Source organism: Lacerta agilis, chromosome 12 (genome assembly GCF_009819535.1).
Source record: "Lacerta agilis isolate rLacAgi1 chromosome 12, rLacAgi1.pri, whole genome shotgun sequence".
In the NCBI taxonomy this organism is placed as follows: Eukaryota; Metazoa; Chordata; class Lepidosauria; order Squamata; family Lacertidae; genus Lacerta; species Lacerta agilis.
The window spans coordinates 249,216-276,585 of record NC_046323.1 but is presented as its reverse complement, the minus strand read 5'-3'; the positions used below and the strand labels follow the sequence as shown (position 1 = coordinate 276,585).

The 27,370-nt window shown below is 45.8% G+C and overlaps 1 protein-coding gene across 5 annotated transcripts in view; it reads right to left on the bottom strand.

Annotated features, from left to right (window-relative positions):
• The window catches only part of ADCY1 (adenylate cyclase 1), a 185,276-nt gene extending 158,877 nt beyond the window's left edge, over positions 1-26,399 (bottom strand). For 3 of the 5 annotated variants that reach the window (XR_004427644.1, XR_004427645.1, XM_033165092.1), the window contains exon 1: positions 25,589-25,858. Coding sequence is in view for 2 of the 5 variants with exons in the window: in XM_033165092.1 (XP_033020983.1) it covers positions 25,589-25,741 (153 nt within the window). In the remaining 3 variants the exon portion in view is untranslated. Of the gene's footprint in view, positions 1-25,588 lie in introns of all 5 variants that reach the window. The other 2 variants (XR_004427643.1, XM_033165091.1) reach the window with 1 other exon arrangement.
• Positions 26,400-27,370: the final 971 nt, after the last annotated feature.

Below are 27,370 nucleotides of genomic sequence, written 5' to 3'. Positions count from 1 at the left end.
GGCGAAGGCAGAGTCCATATAGGAGCGGGTTGCCCCCGAATCCACCAGAGCGTGGGTGAGAATCCAGGGCCCACCGGGGGGGTATAGACGCACCGGTATCATGAGGTGTTGCAATTCCACTGGTGAGGGCCCATCATGCGATGCTTGGGTCCCCAGGTAGCCTGGGCCATCGGCTACTGGGGTTGGCAGTTTTCCCTGCGGCTGGCGTTTCTCAGGGCAGGTTCGGGCGTAGTGTCCACTCCCACCGCAGTAGAGACACAGGTTCCCCTCCCGACGCCGAGTCTTTTCCGAGGGGGAGAGGCGAGGCCGCGCTGCCCCGAGCTGCATCGGCTCCTCCAATGACTCAGCTCTGGCCACGGAACTGCAGGGAAGCACCGGCGCCGGGAGCCCGGAGTGCCGGCGGCCCCGGGCCTGGCGACGGTCCTCCAACCGATCGTCTATCTGCAGACTCCGTTGGATGAGGGCATCCAGTGTGGCAGGGCGATCCAACGTGGCCAGCTGATCCAGTATCTCGTCTGAAAGTCCCTCGAGATACTGGTCCCGCAGGGCAGAGTCGTTCCAGGTCAAGTCCTGCGCCAGCAGCCGAAATTCCGTGGCGTAGGTGGCCACTGTGGACTTGCCCTGTTTCAACCGCCGAATTGCCCGATTGGCTTGACTCCCCTTCTGAGGGTTGGCGAACGTGGTTTCCAGATGATTGCAAAACCCCGTATAGTCTGTCAGCAAGGGGGAGTCTTGCCGGAGCAGCGGCAACGCCCACTTGGCCGCCTGGTCCTTCAGCAAGCTGATCAGGAAGTGCACCTTGGTGCGGTCGTCAGGGAAATCCCGAGCTCGCCCCTGAATATACAGCTTGGCCTGGGCGAGAAACATGGGAAAGCTGGCTGGGGACCCATCAAATTTCTCTGGCAGGGCCACTGGGTACTTGCCAGGAGCTGGGGCGGCGGCCCCAGGAGCCGGTAGGGCATCCAAACGCTGCTGAAGTGCCGTAACCGCATTGCTTAGCTGCTGCACGGTGTGGGTCAAGGCCTGGTTCTCCTGGGCCAATGCCACTAGCGCAGCCGCCTGGTCAGCCATGGCTACTAGTTCCTCCCGAACGCACCCCAGCGAAGGGGGAGTGCGGGAGTGGCGTGAGCAAACTGTGCTGGCCCCAAGGGTTTGTCCATGAAGCGAGGTCCAAGTCCAGTCCTGGGTCTAGGGGTCCAAAGGAGGTCAATCCGGCGGGGAGCAAGGCAGGGAGCAGGTCAAGGTCCAAGGCAGGTTCAGGCACAAGGTTGCAGGTTGAGCACACGCTTGCAACTAAGTTGCTCACGCAACTTGGGCTGGGTCTGGCTGGCTTTTATCTGGCCCTATGCTTAGGGCGGTCCCGATCCTCCGGAGACTCGCCTCTCCTCCGGGCCTGGAGGCGAGCACTCCTCCTGCAGACACTTAACTCCCTTCGCCTCTCTGCCCTGAGCCTCTGTAGCTCAGGAGAGGCTGGTGGGTTACTGGACCCAGGGGATGCCTCAGCTTCCTCTGAAGAGGCTGGGAGTGGAGCACCTGCAGGCAATGGGTCCTCCCTCCCATCAGGAGCCAGAGCAGACTCTGCTGATGCCTGCACCTGGGGATCCAGCACAGGTGGGGATCCTTCAGGCTCAAGCCCTGGCCCCGGCTCAGCTGGTTCTGGAGGCGGGGAATCCTGTGCAGGCTGGGATCCCTCAGGTTCAGCATCAGAGTCTGACTCCCAGGCCATCACAGTTGGTCTCTAAGGTGCTACTGGAAAGAATTTTCTATTTTGCTAGTGCAATCCTATGTATGTCTAATCAGAGGTACCGATAAGTTTCAATGAGTTCAGAGAAACTTACTCCAAAGTAAATGTCTCCTTAAAAGTAAGTCTTAATGTGCTCAGTGGATCTTTCCCCCGGCCTGTACTGTATAAGTGGCTAGAAGATGCAATGAAATCCAACTGGAAGTGTAAGAGCTTTTCATCCAATTCAGATAGGTTCTTCCCTTAAAGTCAAGAGATATTTACAGGCAGACAGTCTCTCTTAAATGTCTAATTGTGACAGCAATTCATTGTAGGCAGTGGGTTCAGAAGAGTAAATGTACAGTCATACCTCAGGTTACAGCCGCTTCAGGTTGCATTTTTTTCAAGTTAAGAACATGATAAACACTTCCGGGTTCCGCCCTGCGCGCATGCGCAGAACAATTCTGTGCGCTTTGCGCACGCGCAAATGTGCCACTCTGGTTGCAGACTTTTCAGGGTGCGAATGGCACCCCGGAACGGATCGTTTTCACAACCAGAGGTAACACTGTAATGATGAAGAACACTGTTCTCAGGTGCCCCACATCAGTAAGAATACTCTTTTTAAAATCATGCTGAAATATTGAAAGGATAAGTGGTTCATTGTGCAAAGCTATTGACAAAAGTGTGAGTCTGCTACAGAGTGGGAAATGTAGAATATACACCAGAGTAAAGACCCTTTTGTGCCTTCATGTACCAGTTCAGTTGCCAAATGCACAAGAATTCTAATGGAATGCCAATAAATGAACATAAATTGGAAGCAACTGCATGGCCCTCTGTCGAGTAGCTGTCCTAGCTGAGCTTCCATGTTTTCTGGAGGTGGCATAGGACACTTTTATTCACGCCTTCTTTCAGTGGCCCGGGCAGGATAGAATAATTATCAGCAATGTGTTCTGTGCCCTGGGGGGCAGACCAGAAGGGAGAGAGCAAGACAGAGGTGAAGAGGGGTCTCCTTTGAATGTGGGACAGTAGACCAGGTATGTGATATCCTGCCTGGCACTAGAAATCTAGAACATTCCTTAATGCAGCGCATGGCAGATGAAAGAATCTCTGAAGGTGAGCATGGAATCCCACAAGAGCCAGCTCAAGAACTGATGCTTGGGAGCATTCAGTTCACCCAATTACTACAGTGGTACCTCGGGTTAAGTACGCTTCAGGTTAAGAACTCCACTTAAGAACAGAAATCATGCTCTGGCAGTGCAGCGGCAGCAGGAAGTCCCATTAGCTAAAGTGGTGCTTCAGGTTAAGAACGGATCTCCGGAACGAATTAAGTACTTAACCCGAGATACCACTGTATTTGATTAGTGGGAAAGTTTAATGTCTAATATCCATGTCATGTAGTTCATATGTGACAGAAACGTTGAGAGTACCAGAATCAAAATAGTACATGTTAATCTACAGAAAAGCAAAATCCCTCTAAAAAGTAACAATAATAATTTAATAACAATCTATTATTTGTATACCGCCCATCTGACTGGGTTGGCTAGTAGATACAGCTGTGTGTTTGTATACACTCTATTCCGGGCACTGGATTCTGCAGCTGCTTGTGATGAAATTGCAATGTGTTAGTACACTGGTGTAAGGGGAAAGCATGTTTAGTGCTTTTAGACAGAGTGTCTGGCATCATAAATATGAATTTCACTTCAATTTAATAAGTTCTTAATCCACCCCAAAATCAGGAGGCTGGATCAAGCCTTTAGAATTTACTAACTGCAATTGGACGATAGTCTTTGCTTTTTATATACATAATGCACCATAATGAATATTTTTGAAGCATCTAATACCATCTCCCTTTTAAGAGGGAATTGGTCAGAAACATTACTGTGTGCTTTCTATATAATGCCAAAATAATCCTGTTATACTGAGGGCTCTAAAACAAACTGGGTTAGACTACAGTTAAGTTACAGCTGTAGGACTCTTTGGGGGTAATGTCTGTTTTCTATACAAACATTGTTTGTTTGAGATAATTACAGTGGTACCTCGGGTTAAGAACTTAATTCATTCCGGAGGTCCGTTCTTATCCTGAAACTGTTCTTAACCTGAAGCACCACTTTAGCTAATAGGACCTCCCGCTGCCGCTGCGCCGCCAGAGCACAATTTCTGTTCTTCTCCTGAAGCAAAGTTCTTAACCTGAAGCGTTATTTCTGGGTTAGCGGAGTATGTTACCTGAAGCGTATGTAACCCGAGGTACCACTGTACTGTTAAAAATATTAACTGTTAGAGTGTCATGCTAGTTTGACCTATAAATATTACACTCCTGTACACTCGTTGCCCCAAAGCATACAGTTCAGCTATACTCTTGAAACAAATGGTGCTTTGAGGGCTTATCCACACTTCTTCTTTTCATCTTCATATAGGCAGCCTTCTGTGAGAGATAGTTAACTTTGTTGCAGACATTCGATCTCATAGTCTTCTTATCCAACAGGTTTCTTCAGTCCCCCTGTTAAGCTAATAGATAGAGAAATGCCCTCTATCATTGTCTGGTTGGTGGAGAGTTGGGTAAATAATGTTTTTTTCCACTGTGGTGGGAACCTGGAGCCTTTGGATACATGTGGCCCAAAGGTCCCTCACTTCTCATGTCTTCCTAGGTCCCTCTTGGTTTACTCTGGGCCCTTTAGATGTCTTATGTCCACTCTTGGCTCTCAGACTTCAGCTTAGAGCCTTGAGCATGTGCACACAGAGAAACAAACTGAAGCTGAATCCAGAGCTTGTGGAAAGTGCAGGAGACGGAGTTTACAGCTGCCCGATTGGTTCATGCATATTGTGCCGGCATGTTACCTTTCTGAATTTTGCACACACAGCAGCAGTAGCTCCAGGGAGGGAAGGAAGGTGGCACCCAAGAAGCTGCTGAATCCATGTCCCAACTCTTGGTGCAATTAGAAACCAGCAGTGATTATTAGAGGCAAACGCTGCCCCACCTTATCGCAACCAGGATCTTGCACAGAGCAAGTGCTTCTGAACAACTGCCCCTCCCTCAGTCTCTCCTTTTTTCAAAGAGACTGGAGAGGGAGGAAAGAGAAGGGTGAAAGGAAGAGATGTGTGGCAGAAAAAAAGAAGTGTGAGAGGAAATGGCTGCCCCTGGCTCCGCCAACAACTGAGTTTTCACATGGGTCAGTGGCTCCCCAGTGGCACTGCATCCTTTGTTGGCACCCAGGCGTGTGGGCATGGGGCACAGAGGGTTCATGGGGCTGCACTGCATCACCTGCCCACACAGGGGGGAGGCGGATGGCCAACACAGCCCTTGGTAGGTACACTCCCCCCCCACACACACACACTGGCCAGCAAGAGGAAGAGGAGTTCAACGGGGGCATGATGCAAGGCAAGGCCTGGCTCCAGGGCCCACAGACCCCTGGTGGCAGGCAGGGCAGGGTTTCCTGCATGGAGACACCTGACTCATGTCCCCTCAAAATCACGTGCCCAGAGCTATGGCCCCCTGGCCCTCCCTAAGCTATGCCCCTGGGCTCTCCATGCCCCAATTTACAGGGGAGAATTTATCTGTATCCGGTTCCAGTATTAAAGGGGCAAAGAAAAATATGTGGTGGGTAGGATACAATCTGTTTTATTATCTGTGCATGTCAAATTGAATCTATACCTCAGGAAAAAGGTAGAGCAAAATTCAGTGAAGGATTTTGTAATGTACCATTGTGTTAAAGTCCCCAAAGCCAGGGTGACCTTTGTTCAATGAACACATCATTCTCCTCATCAGCACTATTCACTAGCTGATTCTCACAACCATGATTTCTGCTGTGTTCTCTAACTCTGAAGTTCCTCACTGAGAAGATCTGTGAAACTGGACCCTTCATGACTGATTGTCCCCTGCAGTGTGCAGCCACAGGGGTATGAAGAAGGGGTTCTGTTCACCTGGGGCTATGAGGAAGCCCAACTGGTCTTCTTGAATGGATTGCCCATCCTAGAACAAAGGTGAAGCACCTTGGGCACTCCTTCTGGAACCACGTACCCAATGTGGGTGGTGCCAGAGGAGCAAGTGCTTTGCACCTTGCAAAGTAGCCTGTTGTTGTTCAGTCGTTCAGTCGTGTCCGACTCTTCGTGACCCCATGGACCAGAGTACGCCAGGCACGCCTATCCTTCACTGCCTCCCGCAGTTTGGCCAAACTCATGTTAGTAGCTTCGAGAACACTGTCCAACCATCTCATCCTCTGTCGTCCCCTTCTCCTTGTGCCCTCCATCTTTCCCAACATCAGGGTCTTTTCTAGGGAGTCTTCTCTTCTCATGAGGTGGCCAAAGTACTGGAGCCTCAACTTCAGGATCTGTCCTTCTAGTGAGCACTCAGGGCTGATTTCTTTGAGAATGGATAGGTTTGATCTTCTTGCAGTCCATGGGACTCTCAAGAGTCTCCTCCAGCACCATAATTCAAAAGCATCAATTCTTCGGCGATCAGCCTTCTTTATGGTCCAGCTCTCACTTCCATACATTACTACTGGGAAAACCATAGCTTTAACTATACGGACCTTTGTCGGCAAGGTGATGTCTTTGCTTTTTAAGATGTTGTCTAGGTTTGTCATTGCTTTTCTCCCAAGAAGCAGGCGTCTTCTAATTTCGTGACTGCTGTCACCATCTGCAGTGATCATGGAACCCAAGAAAGTGAAATCTCTCACTGCCTCCATTTCTTCCCCTTCTAGTAGCCTACATCCAGCTAAATAATGTTTCTGCACATTGCTGCCACCGCCACTGCTGCCATTTCTCCATCCTCCACCCAGGCAAGACCCAGCTTCAAGCACAAAACCATACGAGAGGGCATGGAGGAGGGCTAGTAAGATCATGGCCTGGGTAAAGTAATGAGGATAAAGATGCCTGGCGAGCTCCCTTCTTCCTTGCTGCCCTAGGACATATTCCAGAACCCTCTGCATCAGGCCAGGCTTTCATAATAAGCTCTACAAAAATGCAAATGCAACACGCTGGCTAATAACTTTTATTTTATTTTATTTTTTAAATAAACTTTATTAGAATTTAAAAAGAATTACACCGAATTTCACATAAAAGAAAAAGAAAACAAAGAAAAGAAAAAAAGAAAATGGAATAAAAGATATAAAGAAATAATATACATTTAGACATACAAAATACAGGACATATTAACATAATACCTTTTTCACCCCCACACACCAGTGTTGACTTCCAGCCTAATCCTTTATTGCGGTTTCTGTATCTACGTTTCTTAATATACCCAAATCTTTTGTTTCTCTTTATTCTGTTTGTTTTTTGGGCCCTTCATACGTCTGCCAAAAGATTGGCCCTTTCTACAGAATTTCCTAAATAATCTTTAAATGCTTTCCAATCTTTTTCTATTTTTTTTTGTTTGTTCTCGTATTCCCTTGACTTCTCCTACCTTCATTGCCAAATTTTGATATGATAACAATTTTATTTGCCAATCTTCCATGTTTGGTACCATTGTACTTTTCCAATTTTTTGCAATTAAGAGCCTTGCAGCCGTGGTTGCGTACATTAACAAGCTTCTATCTTTTTCCTTAATTTCTTCACCTAACATACTTAACAAGAAAATTTCCGGATCTTTCCCAAAAGAGTATTTAATTATCTTCTTTAGTTCATTATATATTTCACCCCAAAATTTCTTTATTTCATTGCAGTTCCACCATATATGCATGAATGTGCCCAATTCTTTATTACATTCTCCAACATGTTGTTGCTGCCCTTATACATTTTTGCCAACTTTGTTGGAATCAAGTACCATCTATATTGCATTTTGAATATGTTTTCTTTCAGATCATAATTTGGTGTGAACTTCATGTCTTTATTCCACAATCTTTCCCATTTCTCCAGCATAATCGTTTTCCCCAAATCCTGGGCCCATTTAATCATTGTTTCTTTTATTTGTTCCTCTTTTGTATTCCAATCTAATAATAAATCGTACAATTTTTTTATATATCTACCTTTTTCTTCTATTAATATTTTGCCTAATTTTGAGATTTCTTTTTCGAAGCCGATTTTATTATCTTTTTGGAACCTTTCATTAATTTGGAAATATTGATGCCAGACCTTCAAATAAGGTTTAACTTCATTATATTCTTTCAATTTTAATGTTCCTTCTACCTCTTCTAATAATAATTTGTACGTAGGCCAATTTCCCTACAAATTAACTCTTTTCACAGCTATTATTTCTAATGGTGAGATCCACCATGATATCTTCGGTTCCAATGTTCTTTGATGTTTTTTCCAAATATTGTATATGGATTTCCTTAACATATTATTGGTGAAACTGCTATGAATCTTAAGTTTATCATCTATCAGATATTGGTGCCAAACAAAGCTTAACCCTGCTCCTTCAATATCTAACACTTCACTGTCCTTTAATTCCATCCATTCCTTCAACCACATCAAACCAGCCACGTCATGATACATTTCCAAATCTGGTAATCCAAACCCACCGTGGCTAATAACTGTTAATGAATATATAATCGGTTATGATGTCATTCAAAATATACAAATAAGCCACTTCAAAATGGTGTATATATCATACAACACATCTCACAAAATATACAAGTAACTACAAGTTTATATGTATCAGAGTCAAACAAAGAATCTAACAAATCAATGAATAGCGAGGAACGTGAGATGTCTGATCTAGCCACATGGACATATGCCTTAGTTACATCCCGTTTGGACTTCTGCAGTGCGACCAAGATGGGACTGACTTTGAAAAGGGCTCAGAAACTTCAACTGGCTCAATCAGCTGCAGCCAAATTGCTGATTGGGGCTGGTAATAGGGAGCAGGTGACTTCCTTGCTAGAATAGCTTCACAGGCTACCAGTCTGTTTCCAGGCACAAGTCGAAGTGCCTGGAAACATTTTGTGATAAAATCTTTTGTGGTAAAAAATTGCATTTAAATACAAATTTCCATATGGAGCTTTTTTAAAATAAATAAATCACAGATTAGTGTGAAAACAAGACTCGCCCACCTCTGTCAACTGGAATGTTCTTCAATCAACAACATAATCTAGACTGATTCCCTAAAGTCCTTTCCACCATCTCTAGGAATTCTGGGAACCATCAGTAATGCTGCCCATAGCTTCTTGCAGTCCTGGATAATGCAGAACAAAACTAGAACTTTCTAGGGCATAATGAAAGCCCCACTACTAAGACCTTCCTGTAGTCATCAGCAGGACAAATCGGAAAAGAGACAGAGTACTGAGAACCCTCAGGTGGCAGATCTTGTAGTACCATTAAAACACAATAAACACTGGTTGCTTTGTTTATTGTTATAATTTACCACCAGTAAGTGGTGCCATTTAGATTTTTAGCACTACCAATCTAGTTATGTAGCACCCTTTCTATAAACACGGGTGTTCTTGTTCAGAGTGAGGGAATCTGTTTCTATCCAAAATCCTCTGCTTCTTCTATAATAAAGCAAGTTCATTTTGTTCATCAGTAAGGGAGAAACAGCACATAATTTCAGACACTAACATATGCAAACTGTGTTTACTTGAGAGTTCCACTAGCACCCAAGAAAAGGAGTACCCAGGTCCTATTGTGAATCAGGAATTGGTTAAGGTGCAGGAAGCAGAGAGAAGGAATAAATGGACAGTTCTCTGAATGGAGAGCTGTAGAAGTGCACTCTGCCAGGAAGCAATTTTAAGACCTGTGCTTCTCAATTTGTTCATAAATGAGCCAGAGATAGGTAGCCAAGATTGCTGACAATGCTAAATTCTTCAGGGTCATTAAAAAATAAAGAAGTTGTGAAGAGCTCCACTAGATGTCATGATTCAGGACAGATAAAAGAAATTCCTTCTTCACACAGCACATAGTTAAACTATGGAACTCACTCATGAAGGCCACCAGCTGGGGCGACTTTAAAAGAGGCTAGTGATAATGCTAGTGATGATGGCTCTGCTCTACCTGCACAGCTAAAGGCTTCTGAATACCAGTAGTATTCAGCACAGGAAGGGAGAAGATTCTTGCGGCTTTCCCAGAAGAGGCATCTGGTTGGCCATGGGGAGAGCAAGCGCTTGACTAGATGGGCCATTGGCTTGATCCAGCAGACTCTTGGGTTCATAAAATAAAGGGCCACACCGAGAAAAGCAAACTGAGGTTTCCAAAGTGGTGGAAGAGTAATATCAGTAACACAATTTTGTTCTTCCTCTTTCTCAGTTGGTTGAAACATGTTTCATCTCTTAAATGCATGGGTAGCCTTGATTCAAAACAGTGGGAAATCACATTGAGAACTTGAATGACAACTAGGGCAAGAGGTCAAGCCTACTAAGGCAGATGGAGGGAGAAGAGCCAGAGGGTTTATCGCCCCTGAATTTCACATTGGCTATATTGCTGTTTCATCAAAAATAAAATGGCACAAGCAATTTAAATAGAAGTGAGTAGGGTCTACAAATATGCAGTAGAATATACTGAGCAAAGAAGACAGGAGTGACTGGCGTGCTCTGGTCCATGGGGTCACGAAGAGTCGGACATGACTAAACAACAACATACTGAGCAAATATTTGTTTTTTCTTAGAATAGCTGTGAATTAGAAACACAATGCTCATCATTTTATGACCAAAGGGGCAGTGAGTGGGGGTAGTCAGAGACTTTGTGAAAAGTAGGGAAATACCTCTAGGGTGCCACTACATCCATGCACAAAACAAAATGACAGATAATAGAATCATAGAATTGTAGAGGTCGAAGGGACCCAAAGGGTCATCTAGTCAACCCCTGCAATGCTGGAATCTCATCTAAAGCATCCATGGCAGATGGCCATTCCACCTCTGCTTAAAAGCCTCCAAGGAAGGAGGGTTCACCACCTCATGTGGGAGTCCATTCCACTGTCAAACAGCTCTTAGTACTGTCACTGAAGAGCTTCCTTCGATGAAATTGACCAGGCAATGGCTTGTAGTTAAGCAAGTGAAATCTTGCTCTGGAACTGGCTGAGAATGTTTTCAGACTCGCTTTTTGAAGACAGCTTATTTTATGTTATTGCTGCTGGTAACATGGAAGAGGTTTGAAAGAATAGAAGGGGGAACAGGCGCTCTCCCCAGGGACCTCAACAATTATTAGAATTACCGCCTCAATCGAGCTGTGACAAACTAGAGGGGACAATGCAAAGAATAAGATATTTGTTGTAAAGATACTGTTCCCTGCTTCAAACCCGACACGTGAAATATGACCTGAGTCTATGCTGGTGGTCTACGGTGGACAAAGAAGAATCATAGAATCATAGAATCCTAGAGTTGGAAGAGACCACCAGGGCCATCCAGTCCAACCCCCTGCCAAGCAAGAAACACCATCAAAACATTCCTGACAGATGGCTGTCAAGCCTCCGCTTAAAAACCTCCAAAGAAGGAGACTCCACCACACTCCTTGGTAGCAAATTCCACTGCCGAACAGCTCTCACTGTCAGGAAGTTCTTCCTAATGTTTAGGTGGAATCTTCTTTCTTGTAGTTTGAATCCATTGCTCCGTGTCGGCTTCTCTGGAGCAGCAGAAAACAACCTTTCTCCCTCATTTATATGTCATCCTTTTATATCAGAACATCCCAAAAATAGGAAAAACAACTTATATAGAGGAGTGGCAGAAGGACATATCAAAATTAATATGGGCGGGTAAGCGACCAAGAATAAAATATAAGGTCCTTATAGATAGTAAGGAACAGAGTGGATTTGGCCTCTCCGATCTTAAAATATATTACGAGGCTGTATGCTTTGCATTGCTGAAAGAGTGGTTCTTATTTCGCGATAATGAATTGTTAGATTTAGAGGGGTACGATCTCTGGTATGGGTGGCATGCATACTTACAGTATGGAAAGTATGCAGTGCATAAGAACTTCACAAGCCACATAGTCAGAAATGCTTCATTTAGAATCTGGGAAAAACACAAAAACTATTGGAGCCAAAAACTCCAAAATGCACATCCCCTTTAGAGGCAAAAGCAGTTAAGAAAAAGAATATGAAAGTCAACTGACTTACATATAATGCCTTATTAATAGAAGACGAAGGGGAAGTCAAATTAAGAAAATACAAGGAGATAAAAGTTCAACTCAGGGGGTGGTTGGACTACCATCAATTGTATGGAATCCTCCAACAAGAGAAAAAGACGGGAATTTTAATAGCAAAAAGGTGGAAAGAACCAGAACCACCTTTGATAATACAGTGGCAGAACAAACTGCAAGAGTTTGCCAAAATGGCTCAGTTAACTAATAGTCTGAGAGGTGGATCAAAACAAAAGTTTCAAGAAAATTGGGCTAGATATATTATATATGTTCAGAAATATAGTAGGGGTCGGATAGTTATGCCAGCTTTTCAGGAACCTTGAAAGTAGAAAGAACAATATGAATTGAAAATTGGGTACCAGTTGATATTACAGTGTAATAAAGATATATAAGAAGATATTCAAATGTGTTGAACTACACTCATGAGTACGAGTGAATAATATGGTTGGGCTTGATAGGAAGTCGGATGGGTTTTGGAAATTTGTTGGTATTGTTTTTCTTTTTTAATTTTTGGTACTTTCTTTTTGTCTTTGTCTTTTTTCTTTTTCTTTTTCTTTTCCCCTTTTCTTGCTTTCTTTCTATGTTATTTTTCCTTTGTTTAATGATATGATATTTTTGTCTATTTTATTTTTTTAATTATTGCTGTATTTGTACTTTCTTTTTATAAGTGAATTGAATTTGGAACCTGTTAAGGATATCAACAAAATCAAGCAAATACAGTAATTGTAATTGATTCTCATTTTTTTTTTTGTCTGTTTGTTTGTTCAGAACATTTATTGTACATTTATGGTAAATATTGTATATTTGATAAATGAACAACAATAAAAAGTTTTTTTCGTTAAAAAAAGAATGTTTTCAGACTCATTACGGTGTCTGCCACATGACTGTGGGAACAGCAAATAGATCCACTGCATCCTCAAAGAGCTGCCCGGCAGAGTTGTTCAATGTGGCCTGAAGGCTGGTCATGCCTGACCAGGGAGTGAGACCTCTGGAGCATGTGGTGGCTAACTGTAATCGGCTGGCTAAACATTTTGAAGATAAAGTTGCTTGGGACTGGAATGGTGCAGATGCTGCTCCTGTGGCCATGCCAACTCAGGTGTCCAACATTTTATCAAAGCCACTGTTGAGGGATCAGTTCCAGTTAATGCAACCTGGTTATATGTGTAGGATGCTTGCAACGATGCATCCAGGCATCTGCTCATTAGATCCTTGTCTGCCCTGGCTTATGAAAATGAGCTGAAATGGGGTGACTGATGGGCTCAGAGGTGTAGTCACAGCTTTGCATGATGGTGTGCTGCTACTTGATCTGAAAGAGGCTTTAAAAGCCCACTCTGTATCCAATGGAGTGTAATAACTATAGACTGTTGTTGTTCAGTCGTTCAGTCGTGTCCGACTCTTCGTGACCCCATGGACCAGAGCACGCCAGGCACGCCTATCCTTCACTGCCTCTCGCAGTTTGGCCAGACTCATGTTAGTAGCTTCGAGAACACTGTCCAACCATCTCATCCTCTGTCGTCCCCTTCTCCTTGTGCCCTCCATCTTTCCCAACATCAGGGTCTTTTCTAGGGAGTCTTCTCTTCTCATGAGGTGGCCAAAGTACTGGAGCCTCAACTTCAGGATCTGTCCTTCTAGTGAGCACTCAGGCCTGATTTCTTTGAGAATGGATAGGTTTGATCTTCTTGCAGTCCATGGGACTCTCAAGAGTCTCCTCCAGCACCATAATTCAAAAGCATCAATTCTTCGGTGATCAGCCTTCTTTATGGTCCAGCTCTCACTTCCGTACATTACTACTGGGAAAACCATAGCTTTAACTATACGGACCTTTGTCGGCAAGGTGATGTCTCTGCTTTTTAAGATGCTGTCTAGGTTTGTCATTGCTTTTCTCCCAAGAAGCAGGCGTCTTCTAATTTCGTGACTGCTGTCACCATCTGCAGTGATCATGGAACCCAAGAAAGTGAAATCTCTCACTGCCTCCATTTCTTCCCCTTCTATTTGCCAGGAGGTGATGGGACCAGTGGCCATGATCTTAGTTTTTTTGATGTTGAGCTTCAGACCATATTTTGCGCTCTCCTCTTTCACCCTCATTAAAAGGTTCTTTAATTCCTCCTCACTTTCTGCCATCAAGGTAGTATCATCAGCATATCTGAGGTTGTTGATATTTTTTCCAGCAATCTTAATTCCGGTTTGGGATTCATCCAGTCCAGCCTTTCGCATGATGAATTCTGCATATAAGTTAAATAAGCAGGGAGACAATATACAGCCTTGTCGTACTCCTTTCCCAATTTTGAACCAATCAGTTGTTCCATATCCAGTTCTAACTGTAGCTTCTTGTCCCACATAGAGATTTCTCAGGAGACAAATGAGGTGATCCGGCACTCCCATTTCTTTAAGAACTTGCCATAGTTTGTTGTGGTCGACACAGTCAAATGCTTTTGCGTAGTCAATGAAGCAGAAGTAGATGTTTTTCTGGAACTCTCTAGCTTTCTCCATAATCCAGCGCATGTTTGCAATTTGGTCTCTGGTTCCTCTGCCCCTTCGAAATCCAGCTTGCACTTCTGGGAGTTCTCGGTCCACATACTGCTTAAGCCTGCCTTGTAGAATTTTAAGCATAACCTTGCTAGCGTGTGAAATGAGTGCGATTGTGCGGTAGTTGGAGCATTCTTTGGCACTGCCCTTCTTTGGGATTGGGATGTAGACTGATCTTCTCCAATCCTCTGGCCACTGCTGAGTTTTCCAAATTTGCTGGCATATTGAGTGTAGCACCTTAACAGCATCATCTTTTAAAATTTTAAATAGTTCAGCTGGAATATCATCACTTCCACTGGCCTTGTTGTTAGCGAGGCTTTCTAAGGCCCATTTGACTTCACTCTCCAGGATGTCTGGCTCAAGGTCAGCAACCACATTACCTGGGGTGTATGACACCTCCGTATCTTTCTGGTATAATTCCTCTGTGTATTCTTGCCACCTCTTCTTGATGTCTTCTGCTTCTGTTAGGTCCTTTCCACTTTTGTCCTTAATTGTGGTAATCTTTGTACGAAATCTTCCTTTCATATCTCCAATTTTCTTGAACAAATCTCTGGTTTTCCCCATTCTGTTATTTTCCTCTATTTCTTTGCATTGCTCGTTTAGAAAGGCCCTCTTGTCTCTCCTTGCTATTCTTTGGAAATCTGCATTCAATTTCCTGTATCTTTCACGATCTCCCTCGCATTTTGCTTGTCTTCTCTCCCCCGCTATTTGTAAGGCCTCATTGGACAGCCACTTTGCTTTCTTGCATTTCTTTTTCATTGGGATGGTTTTCGTTGCTGTCTCCTGTATAATGTTACGAGCCTCCATCCACAGTTCTTCAGGCAATCTATCCACCAAATCTAAATCCTTGAACCTGTTCTTCACTTCAACTGTGTATTCATAAGGAATTTGATTTAGATTGAATCTTACTGGCCCAGTGGTTTTTCCTACTTTCTTCAGTTTAAGCTGGAATTTTGCTATAAGAAGCTGATGATCTGAGCCACAGTCAGCTCCAGGTCTTGTTTTTGCTGAGTGTATAGAGCTTCTCCATCTTTGGCTGCAGAGAATATAATCAATCTGATTTCGATGTTGCCCATCTGGTGATGTCCATGTGTAGAGTCGTCTCTTGTGTTGTTGGAAAAGAGTGTTTGTGATGACCAGCTTGTTCTCTTGACAGAACTCTATTAGCCTTTGCCCTGCTTCATTTTGATCTCCAAGGCCAAACTTGCCAGTTGTTCCTTTTATCTCTTGACTTCCTACTTTAGCATTCCAACCCCTATAATGAGAAGAACATCCTTCTTTGGTGTCATTTCTATAAGGTGTTGTAAGTCTTCATAGAATTGGTCAATTTCAGTTTCTTCAGCACTGGTAGTTGGTGCATAAACTTGGATTACTGTGATGTTAAAAGGTCTGCCTTGGATTCGTATAGAGATCATTCTATCATTTTTGAAATTGCATCCCAGTACAGCTTTCGCCACTCTTTTGTTGACTATGAGGGCCACTCCATTTCTTTTACGCGATTCCTGCCCACAGTAGTAGATATGATAGTCATCCGAACTGAATTCGCCCATTCCTGTCCATTTTAGTCCATTTTAGTTCACTGATGCCTAGGATGTCAATGTTTATTCTTGCCATCTCATTTTTTACCACATCCAGCTTTCCAAGGTTCATGGTTCTTACATTCCAGGTTCCTATGCAATACTTTTCTTTACAGCATTGGACTTTCCTTTCACTTCCAGGCATATCTGCAACTGAGCGTCCTTTCGGCTTTGGCCCAGCCGCTTCATCAGCTCTGGATCTACTTGTACTTATCCTCCGCTCTTCCCCAGTAGCATGTTGGACGCCTTCCGACCTGAGGGGCTCATCTTCCAGCGTCATATCTTTTATATGCCTGTTGTCTTTGTCCATGGAGTTTTCTTGGCAGGGATACTGGAGTGGGTTGCCAGTTCCTCCTCCAGGAACTATAGACTAGTTGGTGATTATATCTCAAGAAGCATCCCAATACGTAGAGAACAAACAGACAACTATACTGAATCAAACCTCACTGCTGTATGTGTGAAAACCTGAGAGAAGCCTGGGTTTCTTGCACATATGAAGAACTTGTTATAGGTTCTCTTTTTATTAAAGCTACCATAATTTTTTTTTTAAAAAACCCACCATAGCTGATTAATAAAACTAACATATTATTAATCAGAAAATTACATGATTCAATTTGTCCTAAAAATTTTGGGAAACTATATTAAATGAAATTAAAATAATAAAGGGATACAAACTGCAATTAGATTAACCAATTATATTATTTTGGTGACCTAAGCCTAACAAAAGACACAAACATGATAAAATAACCTTTTGGTAATGATATGGATAACAATCTGTGCAAACTGGGAAACTAATAACTCCAGTGTTGTGAAATTCACCAATATGGTGAAGGTTAGATAAGCAGTTTTTTGAAAAGCATTTTAAAAAAATGGAACAGGCTTGTTAGGTACTGGTTGAAAAACTTGGGAGAAAATGTACGTTACTGGATCCATTGTAAAAGGAGTAATAATGTATCTGATACGATTATGTTACGGTATATTGTTCTGATGCTCCACTGCTGATAGAGCAGCACTGGTTACCAATTTGCTACTGGGCCAGGTTCAAGGTTTTTGTGCTAATTCACAGGGTCCAAAACAATCTGGGTCCAATCTGACACCCTAAGAGAGGTTTAGCAGGAGTCATCCCTGCATCATCTGAAAACTGTATTGTTCAGACAGGCCTTTTGAACTTCAGATTCTTTGCCATCCAGCTTTTACTGATGTGTTTGATGTTCCTATTGTTTTTTTGTTGTAGTATTGTGTTTTTATGCTGTATTCCACCTTGCAATATTTTATATGAAAGTAGAGTTTTAAAATATTTAAATAAATAAATAAAATACATACATTAAAAAAATATTAATTGCATGAGTAAAAACAAACATTCTGAAGCAAAACTTGCTGTTTCTAAAAGCAGGACACATATGGGTTGATTAATCTAACTGATAAAGCACAGAAGTCCTACACAGACATTTGCAAGATGTGCAAAACTTCCATTGCAGCAAGTACAGATATCTGTAATTTTAAATATCACAAGTCATGTGAAACAAAATGGATTAAAATAGATTTTAACATGAATTGATCAGATCAAATGCTATCTTAGAATCCTAGACAGGTCTTGCATCCTCCACTGTTACATATGCTTTATGTCACTTCTCTACTGAAAGCAGATTTCATGTCCATTAAAAGTGAGACTTCCATATCCTACAAATCCAGACACTTCACCTGTTTAGGACTACAAGCTCAACCTCAGAATGCAATACGATCCTGCATAGAAAAAATAGGCTATACTCCTTTCAGAATTGGTATACATGTTATGGTAGATATATAGATTAGGTATGGGGAATACTTTCAGTATACTAGTCCATTTACCTGGCAGGGAAATGTGGTTAATCTATCTAGCATTTGATTGCACTCAAATATTGTGTGCCAAGGCCCCATGACCCACAGTTACCTCGTGATTAATAAACACATGGACACGAGAATTTAGGTTTATGGGTTCAAATAGGCCACAACTTTATTGCTTACAGATGTGAGCGGATTGGTTTAGGCAATGGGTGAAGTCAGACTATATATCACGACTCCCATCCATCTGCAGCGAGTGCTTGTTGTTGTTCAGTCATTCAGTCGTGTCTGACTCTTCGTGACCCCATGGACCAGAGCACGCCAGGCACGCCTATCCTTCACTGCCTCTCGTAGTTTGGCCAAACTCATGTTAGTAGCTTCGAGAACACTGTCCAACCATCTCATCCTCTGTCGTCCCCTTCTCCTTGTGCCCTCCATCTTTCCCAACATCAGGGTCTTTTCTAGGGAGTCTTCTCTTCTCATGAGGTGGCCAAAGTATTGGAGCCTCAACTTCAGGATCTGTCCTTCCAGTGAGCATTCAGGGCTGATTTCTTTGAGAATGGATAGGTTTGATCTTCTTGCAGTCCATAGGACTCTCAAGAGTCTCCTCCAGCACCATAATTCAAAAGCATCAATTCTTCGGTGATCAGCCTTCTTTATGGTCCAGCTCTCACTTCCGTACATTACTACTGGGAAAACCATAGCTTTAACTATACGGACCTTTGTCGGCAAGGTGATGTCTTTGCTTTTTAAGATGCTGTCTAGGTTTGTCACTGCTTTTCTCCCAAGAAGCAGGCGTCTTCTAATTTCATGACTGCTGTCACCATCTGCAGTGATCATGGAACCCAAGAAAGTAAAATCTCTCACTGCCTCCATTTCTTCCCCTTCTATTTGCCAGGAGGTGATGGGACCAGTGGCCATGATCTTAGTTTTTTTGATGTTGAGCTTCAGACCATATTTTGCGCTCTCCTTCATGGATCACTGCCTTGTCGTGGCGAAGGGGCTTGAATTACTCAGGGAAGCTATGGACAGGTCAAGATGGACAGGTCATAGTGGAGAGTTTGGACCAAACATGATCCAACTGGAGTAGGAACTGGCAAGCCACTCCAGTATCCCTGCCAAGAAAACTCCATGGACAAAGACAGCAGTGAGTGCATTTAAGGTTAAACCACCAATAGGGGGGAGCCTTGTGGCTTACATCAAATAGGGGCACCCCAAAGGGTCCCCGTTGGGGTCGTGGCATGGCCCTAGCTCACGTCCAGGCATCAGGCAGGATCCACACCCCCAGATCCCTTTAACAGGATACCCTTACTGAGGAGGGGCAGACGGGGGCTACAACTTTGCTCCAACCAAACAAAGGCTTACCCAATGCCTAACCACACAAAGTTGTATTGATTTCTACCAGGTGGGTGAAAACCAAATGGTTGGTGCTAATTTGCCAAGTGGAAAAAAATCCTACCCAGCCCCAACAACTTGGCAGCTGAAATTTGTCCACAGCAAGGTCGTGTCAGAGCAAAGCATGAAAAAAGACCAGGTGCGTTGGGAGATCCAGCAAAAGGACGAGAGAGGAGAGGGGCCCGGCTGCACCACAGTTAAATTTCCTGTGGCCACTCCCCCTACCGGTGCTGTTTGGCCAGCGGGGCCACACTGGGCATTGTACCCCCCAGCACCGGTGATGGACAGGGATGGCACAGGGGGGAGGCGTCAACTCCCCACGCCGGATCACTGCAGGGGGCCAGATGCCTGGTCGCAACACCACCCACCAAAAAAAGTGAGCAGACTTGTCAAATATGTCTTGAAGCCAAGAATGCCCATTTGTAGGTAGTATTTTTTTTTTCTGCCTCATATTTTCAAACTCAAGTAAATGTTTCTTCTCTCCAGGTTTGCTGATGTCTGGAAGCACACAAACAATTTTTATTTTATTTTTTTGTCTATTAAATGTGCTATGTGTGCGTTAGTGGTTAAATTTCTATTTTTATTAAATAAAAAATCATAGTGGTGTGAACTATCCAAATGATTCAAGAATAAAAGTCAATACTAACTAATGTTTTGAATATTATTAATACACATTTATATTCACATAACACTTTAGACAAAAATAGTTGATCACAATAGTGTAGAATTTCATATCATTGTCTCATAACAGTTAATTAAGCTTAAATCTTTTTAAAAAATACAGTTCTTCTAAACAAACAAGAATAATTACGTGCCAACATCTGACTACTGCCTGGTCAAAAAATCAAGTGTTTTTGACCAGTTTAATTACCAATGTGAACTACATGATCCACAGATTCCCTTCAATTCTGCAATTCTTTTCAGAAAGAAAATTATTTCAGCCACAGGGCAGAACTGCTAACTCATATATTCCAAAGCCCTATACAGACTCTAGTTGCCACTGAGGAGGAAATCAAATCACAAGTCAGGAAATAGCCATCATCACTGAATAACTATACAGTTCAAGCAGCTGAATGAAAATCAACAGATATTTCGAAAAGGATTCTAAACATAAATAAGCAAGCAGTGACATTTTGGGGGGAAAGCAAACGTGAATTTGGAAAACGCAGCAGTAGTTGGGCTTTCATTAATTAGAAAAAGATTTCATTCTTTCTTTCATGGACAACAAAAACTTAACAGTCATCCCACTCATGCTCAGAGGAGTAAAGGATAGTCACACATTTTTGCACAGCATGAAAACAACAAAATAAAAGCCTTGTGGTGTTGTGCTGATAGGTGTGAGAGATTCAATGATTATATAGTCACCTATTATACTGGATGCAAATTGGAGTACCAATTCAAAACAATATATGTGATTATAGCATTAGATTTAAATTCTTGTCAGCTACCTGAAGCAATGGCTTCAACAACATTTTGCCATAGACATCCTGAACCATGGTCTCAGCCTGCAACTGAACTCTTCTTGTAACACAGTTGGGGGAAATGCTAATCATGTGACAACACAAAATGTATTACATTTATACAGGTAGATTATTCTTGCTGAGAGTGTGTTAACTAGGAAACAATGCCAATCAACATTTCCTTTAATTTTAACAGGCTCTAAAAGCTGCCACCTCAATCACTTAATAGGTTATCACATTTTCATCTTGTCACAGGTATATTCTTTATTTAGTGCTTTCAACAAAAAGCAAGCAACAGAAGCAGAGTTGGATATACAGTCAAATACAAAAGAATTGACTATTACTGTGCAATGTTGTATCAAAAAATACATATATCTGTTCAATGTGATATGGCAGACACCTACATTTTGCTATATTCCTGATGTAAGTTTCTGGAATGCTATTCATCTAGAAATTTGATTCTCTATGGTAGAGAGAATCTTCAAAGAATTCAAAAGCTGTTTCTTTAGTACAGAACAGTCTTTTCCCACAATGCATTCACCCGCCTCTCCTGATCTCACAACTGCCAAGAGAATCTCTCAATGCCTCAAAATACCCCTGCCTACTGCTTTGCCCTCCAGCCACATCTTTGACTGATATTATCCACCATCCTGTTGGTTTGCTCTAAAGTTTGTCTCTATAAATATCTAAATTCCCTTCAAAGCCCCATTTAATGCAATCAGTGACCCAAGTAAATGCTATTAGGCCATGGATATCTGCTGACTGATCCACATGTTTCCAGTTTGTATGTACAGGTTCTTTATAACAATGTAAATTATCATTGCAAACAGTGACGGCTCCAGTGTTTAGCAATGCCAGGCATTTGCCAGTGCCGTAATAGCATCAAGGGACCCACCTCACCAGCAGAGATGCCATTTCACTTCACACAGAAACTCAAAGAAGGCCAGATACAGGAGGATTCTCAATCTACTGGTACATGCTCATGCCCTATGTCTTCCAGGTCAAGGGAAACTTCAAAATCATGAAAGCCAGGGGCGTCGTAGGGTGGGGGCGGGGGGGGGGCGGGCCGCCCCTCGTACCGCCCCTAGGTGGGCGTAACATTTTGGCGCGTGGGGGTGACTTGCGGCGGCCCCTCCCACCACTCCCACGCGCCGCCGCTCCCTCCGTCACCCCGGGAGCAGCAGCGCTGCACGGACGGGGTGCTCGCTCGGCCGAGCGAGCACCCCGTTCCTGCAGCGCTGCTCCTCCCGGGGTGACCGGTGGTGCGTGGGGAGGGGTGGGAGGGGCCGCCGCAAGTCACCCCCACGCACCGCCGCTCGCTCCGTCACCGTGGGAGCAGCAGCGGCGCACAGTGTGTGCGGTGCTGCTGCTCCGGGGGCGACGGAATGAACGGCGGCACGTGGGGTGACAAGCGGCGGCCCCTCCCACCACTCCCACGCGCCGCCGCTCATCACCCCGGGAGCAGCAGCGCTGCACGGACGGGGTGCTCGCTCGGCCGAGCGAGCACCCCGTCCGTGCAGCGCTGCTCCTCCCTGGGTGACCGGTGGGGAGTGGTGGGAGGGGCCGCCGCAAGTCACCCCCACACACCGCCGCTCGCTCCGTCACCGTGGGAGCAGCGGCGGCGCACAGTGTGTGCGGTGCTGCTGCTCCCGGGGCGACGGAATGAACGGCGACACGTGGGGTGACAAGCGGCGGCCCCTCTCATCACTCCCCACGCGCCACCGCGCCGCTCCCTGCCCGCTGTGCTCAGGGAGCGGAGCCCGGGGCGAAAGGACAGGGGCAGGCCCGCTGGCCCAACCCCTCTCCTTTCCCCGGGACGGCTCCGCTCACGGAGCGCAGCGGGAGAGGGGCGGGCCAACTGGCCCACGCGGAGGCGTTGTTCCGTGCGCATGCGTCATGACGTCATGCGCACGGAGCGACGCCCCGCCCCCATGGGTGCCACTGGGCTTGCCGCCCCCAGCAGCCCAGTGGCTAGCGACGCCCCTGATGAAAGCGACACCAAAATACATTTAACTCATACAGCTCTTTATTTACAGGTAGGTAGCCGTGTTGGTCTGCCATAGTCAAAACAAATAAAAAATAAAATAAAAATTCCTTAGCTCTTTATTTAATCAGGGATTATATTTGGATAACCTTGCCCTGTTTTGGATGCTATATAGGACATAGACCCATTAAGACTTCCTTTTAGATGCCTCTCTGGGCTTTCTGATCACATGTCAGGAAGCAAAATAAGCTATTTTGTTCCTTTAAAGCAATTCTTCAAAGTTCTGTTCTGTTTTGTAATTCTTACTTAAAATGGGTTGTTTTCTTGGCCAGAAAATGATGACTTCAGTTACTGAGCTTGTACACAAGAGTGCAGTCCTTCATACAACAATAGAGGTAACTGAAAACAGAATGGGAAGACAGGACTGATGAAATGGTTCCATGATACTAACCTGACATAGATGACCTTGCTTTTGAGTAACTCAAAAATGAATAATTTTTGCTTTTCTATATAGTGCATGTGGAAGACTCCTCCTTATTTCAAGGCACCCAGTCAGCTACTTTCAATTGGTTTGTGCCAATTGTTTCCTGTCTAATGTATTCAGAGGAAATTACCATTCCAGAAACCCTCTCCCTTTCATCATGTAAGTTCAATATTTATACCTTGATACAGGTAGGTAGCTGTGTTGGTCTGCCATAGTCAAAACAAAATAAAAAAATAAACCAACTAAGTTTGTTCTTATGAGCATGCACACTTCTTCAGTTACACTGAAACAGAAGTCACCAGACCCTTATATATAGTGAGAGAGGAGGGGTATTACTCAGAAAGGTGGTGGAAATGGGTGATTGGCTGATGGGTGTGGAAAACCTGTTGACGACTGTTAATGACTGCAATTAGTCTTAAAGGAAAAAGCAAGGGGTGAGATGGCTAAAGATAGCTTTGTCATGTATAAGGAGATAAGAATCCAATGTCTTTGTTCAGACCAGGTCTCTCCATGGTTTTAAGTTTGGTAATGAGTTGCAATTCAGCAACTTCTCTTTCCAGTCTATTTCTGAAATTCCTTTGTATTAAGACAGCTACTTTGAGATCTTGTATAGAATGTCCTGGGAGATTGAAGTGTTCTCCTACTGGTTTCTCTGTCTTGTGATTCCTGATATCAGATTTATGTCCATTTATCCTTTGGTGTAGGGTTTGGCCTGTTTGTCCAATATAGAGAGCTGAAGGGCACTGTTGGCATTTGCAACTGTTGGCATTGGAAAAGGGCACTGTTGGCATTGGAAAAATCAGCAACCAGCATGTGAACTCCTGCCTGTTCTTATTCTAACAAGCTTTTGAGAACTGACAGCTTTTAATGAAAGGCTGGTTGCTGTGCTGTTTTTATGGTAGCCTAATTGTCTGCATGTTTCAAATATTCTATTTTTTATATATCATTTATTCTATAACTGCTTAATTTTTTTAATTATTGTTCTCCCTAACCCCCCCCCCCCAATGTTTTAGCTGTTCCAATTTTATACGTAAGCCGCCTTGAGTCCCTTTCAATGAAAAATGTAGGGTATAAATAAATATATAAGAATATTGGAAGAAACCGAGAGAACACAGATTCCTCCATCCCCACCCACATGACTTGAAAAGCATATAGTGCTTGGACTCCCTTTGGGCACAAAATGTTGTGGGATTTCATAAATATGTAAATTTTATTGTACAACTTAACTGAAAACTGGGCTGTTGGCATGCGCTTTGGCACAGATGATGATGCTTTCACAGAAATCTATTCTTTGAAGTTCAGCTGTTCACATATTTTCCTTTTTTCTCTGAACCTCTCAATCGTGCACTTAAAAATAGACTACCAGATAATCTGGGTAAATCATAAAGCTCAGCTTATCCCTCCCTCCATGTTTCCCTCCCTCCCTCCAAACACACAATTTATTTTGTCCACCAGCTCAGTAGCAGTGAGCCACCAGTAATCTTGTAAGCTGGCTACATGCATCTCCTTATGTATTTGGTGTGAGCACATATATGTGATCTGTGAGCATGTGCCTGAAATCCAGAAAGATTCAACACAATAACCAGCCAGTATAACTTCACCTCTTTCACCGTGGGTTATGTTTGTGTGTCATGACAGTCTTAGTCAGCCAGAGAAAATGGAATCAGAAAGCACCATGGAAGAAAAAGGCTGTTTTGTTTTCACCTATATTATTATTCTCAAAATTTGATTCACCCAAGCCAACAGCTACTCATCTGTGAACTGCCGAAACAACAGACAAGCAAACCATCTCCCACCTGCCTCCTCTCTCTTCCCACCAGCGAAGATTCAGAAGAACAGACCGGGGGTCTCAAATCTTTAAACCTCCCCTTATCTCCTTTCCAGCTCAAGTCCGTTAGGCTGTGGACACCTGAGGAAACCCTGCAGAGCCATAAATAGCAACGGGGGGGGGGGGTTGCAACAGCACATTCCTGAAGACGCTGCAGAGCAGCTCTGCCACAGGATTAATGGGCGAGAGAGGGAGCCTGTGAGGGGCGGCGGAGAGAGGGGGACACAAGCAGCTGCTATGGGGAAGCAGGGAGAAGGGGGGGGCTGAATGAGAGGGTTTCCGAAAACATCCGCTTGCCTATGGAATTAGAGATGGGAAGAAAAGGGGCTCCATCAAAATATATTCTACGCGATTTACTTCACTTCACAAAAAAGAACCTTTCCACCCCTGTCCAACCTCATTCGCTGTCAGCCTTCCGCTGTCCATGTTTATCCTATTTATCCCATTTAAATTACGAGTATAACTCTGCTATCTCGTTAAAAACTTGGCGATATATGCCCAGTTTGCAGACCCCATGGACATCTTCGAGCGAGCAGCATCCCCGACACCGACACCCCGGGCAGCCCGTATATGGCCATGTGCAAAGCGAGCTCTTCCGCGATGCCGGCCATCTCATCCCAGCCCCGGCTCTATCCTGCAGGGTCGTCGGTTCCCTTTTCCAGTGCTGGTCCTGAACGGAACTTCCTCGCATTCCGGGGAGGCCCTTGCCACGGAGCGCAGCCCGGCCGTGCCCCGTCGGTCCTCGGTCCCTCCCTGCCCACCCGCCCGCCTGCCCGGCCGCCACTCACCGTCCTCCAGAGCGGCTGCCTCTTGGCGCTAGCCGAAGTGAGGGCGACGATGAGGTGCGAGGCGGCCACGACGCCGCCGAAGACGATGGCCAGGAGGGTGCGCACGGGCAGCAGCGCGTACGAGATGAAGGTGACCAGCAGCAGCTGCCACATGCCCTGCTCGGGGGCGCTGGGCGGCTCGGCGCCGTGCGCGCCCAGCGAGAAGGGGCAGCAGAGGAAGGCGAAGGTGAAGCTGAAGAGCAAGGTGAGCTTGACGATCTGCTGCAGCTGCGTGACCTGCAAGTACTTGACGTTGGTGACGATGAAGAGTGAGAGGAAGATGATGCAGTGCACCGGGTGCGAGCCCTTCGAGATGGTGAGTCCGGGCGCCGACAGCAGCTCCAGCAGCGCCAGGCTGCCCGTCAGCGCGATGAGCACGGCCAGCGCCTTCAGCGTCGATGTCTGCTCCAGCTTCAGGTTGTAGTTCTGGAAGAGCGACTCCAGCTCCTTGCACGCGAACTGGTCCTCGCACGCCGACGCGCCGTCCAGCAGCGCCGCTGCCGCAGCCGGAGCCCCTCCGACGGGAGCTGCCGCTCCCGGCGCTGGTGTCGGCCCGGGAAGAGAGGACGCAGCGGAGCAGCGGCGGCGGCGGCGGCAGCAGCAGCAGCAACCGCAGTGGCGGAGGCACTTCTTCTTGCTCGCCTTCCTGGCTTTCTGAAACGGCAGGTCCTCCATGGCCAGGCCATTCATAAACCCGGCGGGTAAAAGAAGCGAGGCTCTGGGGCCGCCGCCTCGGCCGCCGCCGCCGCCGCCGCCGCTCTCGCTCTGCTCATGGAAGGGGCGGGGCGGGCGGCGGCCTTTCGGCGAACGCGGGAAAACGGCGGCGGCGGCAGCAGCAGCAGCAAGTAAGCTCCTCCGAGCCCCGCTGCGGGGAGGCGCCGAGGGCGAGGGATCCCACGCCGGACGCCTCTTGCACGACTAGCGGCGTTGGCGCTGCGCGCGCGAACGGTCGCCCGCGCGGAAAATCCTCTGGGCGGGCGCGGGTGTCCGGCCACCTGCCAAGCGCGCAGTCCGCAGGGTGGGCAGCATGGGGAACGCGGCCCGAGAGCGAGGCGGCGGCGGGAGCCCAGCAAGCGGCTTCCGGAGCCGCGAAGAGCGAGCGGCCCCTGAGGCGCCCCGGGCGGCGGTGCTGCGGGGAGCGGAAGACGGACTGGCGGAGGGGATCCCCGCCGGGCGGGACGCGCCAAGGAGGCGAGGCGAGGCGAGGCGGGCAGGTGATCCCGGCTACGTCCACCAGCCTCTCGGCGCGGGGCACGGCCTGCGCCTGCGCGCTGCCGCCGCCGCCGCCACTGCCGGAGGAGCCCGACGCAGAGCGGATTGGCGCGCGCGCCGCGTGGTCGGCGAGCCGCGGGCCGGCCGGCGGCGCGGGAGCCCGCGCGCTCCACTGCGCGCCAGTCCGCGCTCCGCCGCGCGTCCATGGCCGTCTCCAGCTCCCGGGAAAGGGCAGCGCGCTCAAAGTACGAGCGGGAAGCAAGCGGGTGTCCGCCTCCCGCGCAAGCGAAAAGCCCAGGCTGAGCGGCCGCTTGAGCGCGATGGCCGGGAGAAACCAGCAAGTGGAACGGGGAGGCCTGGTGCTTCCTCCGAGTCATTCTGCTCACGCCTCAGTCTTTGATTTTGACCGGCCAAGGAGATTTCCTTAGCTCACGATTCTACACAGAATTCCATGAAAAGGTAACTTTGTAAAATCTACCAGGTCTTTCAGTTCTAAGCTACGGTCTAAGCGTGGACATTGCTAGAACCCGG